The 6404-nt window shown below is 67.6% G+C and overlaps 1 protein-coding gene across 3 annotated transcripts in view; it reads left to right on the plus strand.

Annotated features, from left to right (window-relative positions):
* The window catches only part of CORO6 (coronin 6), a 13904-nt gene extending 7500 nt beyond the window's left edge, over positions 1 to 6404 (plus strand). The window contains exons 4-11 of one of the 3 annotated variants that reach the window (XM_026656487.2): positions 551 to 680; positions 773 to 954; positions 1768 to 1887; positions 3747 to 3851; positions 4252 to 4397; positions 4716 to 4773; positions 5398 to 5628; positions 6274 to 6404. In XM_026656487.2, the coding sequence (XP_026512272.1) occupies positions 551 to 680; positions 773 to 954; positions 1768 to 1887; positions 3747 to 3851; positions 4252 to 4397; positions 4716 to 4773; positions 5398 to 5628; positions 6274 to 6396 (1095 nt within the window). In that variant the 3' untranslated portion in view covers positions 6397 to 6404. Of the gene's footprint in view, positions 1 to 550; positions 681 to 772; positions 955 to 1767; positions 1888 to 2443; positions 2564 to 3746; positions 3852 to 4251; positions 4398 to 4715; positions 4774 to 5397; positions 5629 to 6273 lie in introns of all 3 variants that reach the window. The other 2 variants (XM_026656486.2, XM_026656488.2) reach the window with 2 other exon arrangements.

Genomic DNA, 6404 nt, shown 5'->3' on the forward strand with positions numbered 1-6404 from the left:
GCAGCCGGCCGCTCCCGGGGGGTTGGGGGCAGCCAGAAATAGGAGACCCAGGGGCTGGGCAGACGGCGTCAGCTCCTCAGACAGGCCAGGCTTGGGATCCAGCCCTCCTCACCCCAACACCCCAGGGCAATGCTAGCGAAGGGAGTGTGTAGCAAAGCCGGTCCCCGGGTTCCTACCCCATGTGCTCCCGTTCCCTTTCACAGCGAGCGCTGCCCGCTGGGCTCTTGGGGTGCTCCCTGCCGAGGGGGGGGCAGGTAGTGGGGGGCCCAGGCCATGTCTTTGGGGGCACTGAGTGCCCTCTCTGCCTGGGGCTCAGGCATGGGTCCCTCTCTCCACGGCTGCCCGGGGCAGGGTGACGTGCCAGAGGATTAAGGGAGAAAGTAAATTGGCTCTGGGGCTCTTAGCCGCTTACAGCTCCTGAGCCCATAAATGTCCCAGAGCCGTCGGCCCCCACAGGCCCCTGGATGTCCCCGTCCCCCCCGCACTAGCATCTGGCTCTGACCCCCCGGAGAGGACAGCCTCACCGCCGCTCGCTCTCCCTGCTCCCCAGGTCTGGCAGATCCCCGACTACGTGCCCACGCGGAACATCACGGAGCCCATCGTCACCCTGGAGGGGCACTCCAAGAGAGTGGGCATCATCACATGGCACCCCACGGCTCGGAACGTGCTGCTCAGCGCAGGTAAGGCCCCCAGGCCGGGCGCCCAGGGTCCCCGGGCTGCGCCCTCGGGCTGGGCGCAGCCCCCGAGTGACGCCCGTCCCGCCCGTCCCCAGGCGGAGACAACCTGCTGATCCTGTGGAACGTGGGCACGGGCGAAATGCTGCTGACCCTGGACGACATGCACAGCGACCTCATCTACAACGTGTGCTGGAACCGCACCGGCAGCCTGCTCGTCACCACCTGCAAGGACAAGCATGTGCGCGTCATCGACCCCCGCAAGCAGCAGGTGGTGGCGGTGAGTCCGTAGCGCCTCCAGCATCGGGCCGGCCCCAGCCCTCGCACGCTGCTGCTGGGAGCAATCCCGTGCCCATGGAGCGCATGCACTGCCCCCTGCTCTAAGCAACCTGTACCTCTCCCCTCCTTGCCCGCCCTGGGAGATGGAGCCCCCTGTTCTCCCTTCTGCTGGAAACTCGGGCCCTCCTTTGGGAGCTGGAGCTGGGCTGCTGTCATGGTGTCTCCAAACCAAGGTGCCGGGCTAGTCTCCGAGCTTCCCCCCGTCACCCCAGGGGAGCATGGCTGTGCAGTGCGGTTACCCCATGTCCCACAGCTCCCTCCCTCCCTCGGCGCTGAGAGCTAAGGCCCAGCTGTTCCCGCCTGTAACCATGCATGTCACCAGCTCTGCATGATCGCACCCGGGCCCTGCACAGCCGGAGCACCGGCCCCCAGCCCCATGGCCTAGGGCGTCTTGGACTGGCTGCTCTCGGGGCTCAAGAGCAGGGCACCAGCTCCTGGCCGATGACTGGTTGGCTGCAGGATGGGTGCCCAGAGGCAGAGCACGGAGACCCCTCTTGTCGTAGAGGGCAGGACCAGGGTGGCGAAGCTCACCCTGCCACTTCCTGGTCTGTGCCCTCTGTGGGGATTAGAGCCCACCCAGCCCTGCACTGCCCAACTCACGGCTGGGGTTTGCTGAGTGTCTGCTCCTTTGGGGCTGCAGGGGCGGGGGGAGGGGAGGGCCGTGCCGTGCTGCCTGTGTGCGGGGGCTCACCTCGGACTAACAGCTTGGTGTGTATCTGTGTTTTGGTTTTAACCCTCTAACCGCCGGCGCCAGGAGAAAGTCAAGCCGCATGAAGGCGCCCGCCCCATCAGAGCCATCTTCATGGCTGATGGCAAGATCTTCACCACGGGCTTCAGCAAGATGAGTGAGCGGCAGCTGGCGCTCTGGGACCTGGTAGGAGAAGGCGATTGCTCTGCACCCCAGGCCTTGCCAGCGGCTCTTGTCTAGCCCGCCCGGCGGGGGGGTGAGCCGGTGCTCTGCCAGCGCGTCTGCGTGGGGGGGACAGTCGGCGTGGAGCCTGGGACCCGTTGCTCAGCGTGACAGAGAGGCTTTGGCTGGTGTGAACAGGAAATGCCCCAAGCTCCCCTGTGGGGCTCCCCAGCCTGTTAGAAACTGCAGCCCACTCCGGGCCTTCGCCCCATTTCTGCAGGGACAACCCCAGACGCTGCGCTGCTGGGGAGGGCTAGAATGAGACAGGGTGGTCAGAGGACTCCGGACTCCTGGGTTCTATTTCTGTGGCCTGGGCCGACTCCCTTCCCAGCTCTGCTACAGCGCACCCTAGTGGCTGGGGTAAGGACACTGAACACTGCACCGCAGCCTGCCTCTGGTCTCGCTGGGCATGGGCTCCCCATGCGCCGCGCCCCCGTGCTCCGGGCCCTTGGCAGCAGGGGTAGGGGCAGGGCTGCGGAGCTCCGCCCACCCCCGGTAACACGCTGCCTGTCTTCCCCAGGAGAGGTTTGCCCCCCACGAAGGAATGAGGCCCATGCGGGCTGTCTTCACGCGGGAAGGACACATCTTTACCACGGGCTTTACCCGCATGAGCCAGCGGGAGCTGGGCTTGTGGGACCCGGTAACACCACTGCATGGGGTGCTCGTCCGGGACTTGGGAATCATCACCCCGCACGCACATGCCCTGCCCTGCTGCCCCGTGGGCAGGGCCCGCACCCCATGAGCAGCTGGCCTCTGCGGGCGGGGCAGGAGGGGGCTAGTCATTAACCCTGTGAGTGCCACACCTGGGACGCAGCGTGGGCACAGCTCACAGCCTGCCACGGGTAAGGTCCCTGCATCCCCCCGTCAGCGCATTCCGGGCAGCACAGCGGGGTTCCTGGGGGAGGGGCTGGCTCCCCCAGTCCCAACCCCACACTGAGCCCTCCCGGCAGATTGGTTTCAGCAGCTGGCGGTTCTCGAGCCAGCCCAGCTCCTTCGAAGGGCCAGGGGTCAGAGCTGTGGGGTGGGGGACGCAAACCCAAGGGCCTTGGGAAGCAGCAATGGGGCTGCTCTGAGTGCCAGGGGGCCCGAGGATGCCCGTCGGACTGTGTCCCTTTGGAGCAGGGCACTTTGCCCCAAGTCACGGGCGCGGCGGGGGCAGAGCTGTCCCATCGGGATGATGCCAAGTTCCCAGGGCTTGGAGTGATGTGAATTTGCATGGGATGGGGTGGGGGAGAGAGTGGAGGGGGCTAGAACTGCAATGCATGCTGGGAGTGTGGGGGCACAACTGTCCAGGTGCGGGCTGGGGGGCAGATGCTCCTGGGACGGAGGAGCTCACCCTGCCTGGGGGCGGGGTGGGTGAGCAGAGACGGCTTGGTCAGGCTGGGGGTCAGGGGGCACAGATGCTCTGGGGCGGGAAGGGAGGGCAGGGCCTGTCCTGTGGGGCACTGGGGATGCTCACAGTCAGCCCGGGCAGCCCCCACTCCCTGGGCTGCCCCTGCTGCTGTGTGGGGGGCACCGGGACACAGCTGTGTGGGGCAGGGCTGAGCCTGGCCGAGGGGCAGGAGGGTGAATAGCAGAGGCAGGTCAGGGGGGGCAGAGCGGGTTGGCCCCACTGGCCGCCCTCGTACATGGCTGGGGGGAGATGAAGGGAGAACCGGGCCAGCCGCCAAGAGCCAGAGCTGTCTCTTGCTTGGTGCCAGGGGCCCGAAGGGGCTGGGCCTGCCCCGGGCCTGGGTCACTAACGTGTGTGTGTGTGTGTGTGTGTGGCTAACCAGCTTGGGCCGCCCTGCCGCCCCTCACCTGCGCTCCCTCCTCCCCCGCAGGAGAACTTTGAGGAGCCGATTGCGCTGCAGGAGATGGACACCAGCAATGGGGTGCTGCTCCCCTTCTACGACCCCGACTCCAGCATCGTCTACCTGTGCGGCAAGGTAACGTTGCACCAGCCGGCCCAGAGGGCACCCTGGGCCCTGACACAGCCCGGTACCCGGAGTGGCTGGGGGTTGGGGGCAGGATCCCGGTGGCCGGGGGGGTTGGGGGGCGGGTTCCAGGTGGCCGGGGGGTTGCGGGTGGGTTCCGGGTCCCCGGAGTGGCTGGGGGGTTGGGGGCGGGATCCCGGTGCCCGGAGTGGCTGGGGGTTGGGGGCGGGATCCCGGTGCCCGGAGTGGCCGGGGGTTGGGGGCGGGTACCCTGGGCAGATCCCGCACCCATTGCCAGCATGCAGGGCATTACCCCTCCCTGGCGCCATCGGGTCCCTTTTCCTCCCCATGGGCTGTGGGGAGTAGCGGTGCCCTGCGGGATGCTGATGCCCCTGCCTGTGCCCACCCACAGGGCGACAGCAGCATCCGCTACTTCGAGATCACGGCCGAGGCGCCCTACGTGCACTACCTGAGCACCTACAGCAGCAAGGAGCCGCAGCGCGGCATGGGCTTCATGCCAAAGCGGGGCCTGGACGTCAGCAAGTGCGAGATTGCCAGGTGAGGGGGGCGGGGGGCGGGCACGGCTCACGCTAACCCCCATGGTATGTGGGGCTGCCAGGGGCCCAGACACCCCTGGAGCTACTGCCCCACAAGTCCTCGGATCCCTCCCCCAGGCCCATGGTAGCTCCTGGAGGCCCTCAGCCCCTGTCAGTTCTAAGCCCTGGGGGTGTCTCCATGCCCTGCCCATAACCCCGAGGGGCCCTGCTGGCAGGGTGGGGACTGGGCATGGCACAGACTTGAGGGACTGGGGGCTGGGCCATGGGAAGGTCGGGGGGCTCCAGGCCAGGCCCGTAACCACATGCCCCATTTATCCAGGTTCTTCAAGCTGCATGAGCGGAAGTGCGAGCCCATTGTCATGACAGTGCCGCGGAAGGTGAGTCCTGGGAGAACCCCCTGGCCCCAGCCCCTGCTTCCCTGGGGGCTGCGCCCTGGTGGCCGGGGCTCCTGGGACATGGGGCTCCTGGAGCCCTGGACTGGGGGAGGGGGAAGGTAGAGGGGCCTAGGCTGAGGGGTGGGGTAGATGGGGCGCAGGGAGGGGCGGGGTAGACGTGGCGCTAGGCTATGGGGCGCGGAGAAGGGCGAGGTAGATGTGGTGGTAGGCTGTGGGGCGGGGTCGATGGGGCACAGGGAGGGGCGGGGTAGATGTGGTGCTAGGCTATGGGGCACAGGGAGGGGCAGGGTAGACGGGGCACTAGGCTATGGGTGGGGTCGACAGGGAGCTAGGCTGTGGGGCGGGGTCGATGGGGCCCGGGGAGGGGCAGGGTAGACGGGACACTAGGCTATGGGGTGGGGTCGACGGGGAGCTAGCGTATGGGGTGGGGTCGATGGGGCGCAGGGAGGGGCAGGGTAGATGGGGCACTAGGCTATGGGGCGCAGGGAGGGGCGGGGTAAGCAGAGCACTAGGCTATGGGGCTGGGTCGATGGAGCGCGGGGAGGCAGCCCAAGGCCTGGGCGCTCCGTGCCGTGGCCCCTCACCGGGCCCCTCGGCTCCCCGCAGTCAGACCTGTTCCAGGACGACCTGTACCCCGACACGCCCGGCCCCGAGCCGGCTCTCGAGGCGGCCGAGTGGCTGGCAGGGCAGGACACGGAGCCCGTCCTCGTCTCGCTGCGGGACGGCTACGTGCCCGTCAAGAACCGCGAGCTCAAGGTCACCAGGAAGAACATCCTGGACAACAAACCTCCCGTGGGGCCGCGCCGCAGCCACTCCACATGTGATGCCAATTTCTCGGTGAGTGCCCGGGCGCCCCCGCCTTAGGGCCTGCCAAGCAGCCGCCAGGCTCACCCGGTCCCCCAGCCGCCAGCCTTCCCCAGGGGACGGTTCTTTCTGACCTCTCTTGGGAGGGGCAGGGCAGGCCTGTCCCCGGGCCCTTGCACTCTGCTGCTGCTGAGCCAGGCACAGTAGGACAGCTTGGGGCCTTGGCTTCCCGCTAGTATCTGAACCACACAGGTGGATAAGAGTCTCCTATAGCTGCTGGCTGGTGGAGTCCCAGCTGAAGGCTTGGGCTCAGGTTCCTGCCCCACCAGGGCCCAAGTAGGGCAGTTGCACCCCAGCTGGTGCAGGGCCAGGAGCGTCTCTTCTGCGCTGCGTGGGATGCGAAGGGCAGGGGTTTCTTTAGCCTGCTGACAGCCCCTCTGGGCCCCTCCCTGCCGGAGTGGGGAGCCATGGGGGCCCTGCCATGGGTCTGGCAGCTCCTCTTGGGGCTCGGGCGGCTCCGGAGCCCTGTGGAAGGGGCTGCGCTGCCCATTTGCACAGTTCAGCTTAGGATGAGACCGTGGTAACTGGCTGGGGGTAGGAAAGAAGGACCAGGGGCCCCCCACAACTCCCGTGAGGCAGCCCCACCTCTGACCCTTGCCCCTGCTCGCCCCCTTGCAGCGGCCCAGCCTGGAGGATCTGCTGGAGGAGATCCGATCCCTGCGACAGACCGTCCAAGCGCAGGAGAAGCGCATCTCTGACCTGGAGAACAAACTCTGCAAATTCACCAACGGCACGGCCTAGCGGCCCCC

This window comes from Terrapene carolina, unplaced genomic scaffold, assembly GCF_002925995.2.
Source record: "Terrapene carolina triunguis isolate 2854851 unplaced genomic scaffold, T_m_triunguis-2.0 Scaffold231, whole genome shotgun sequence".
Taxonomy (NCBI): domain Eukaryota; kingdom Metazoa; phylum Chordata; order Testudines; family Emydidae; genus Terrapene; species Terrapene triunguis.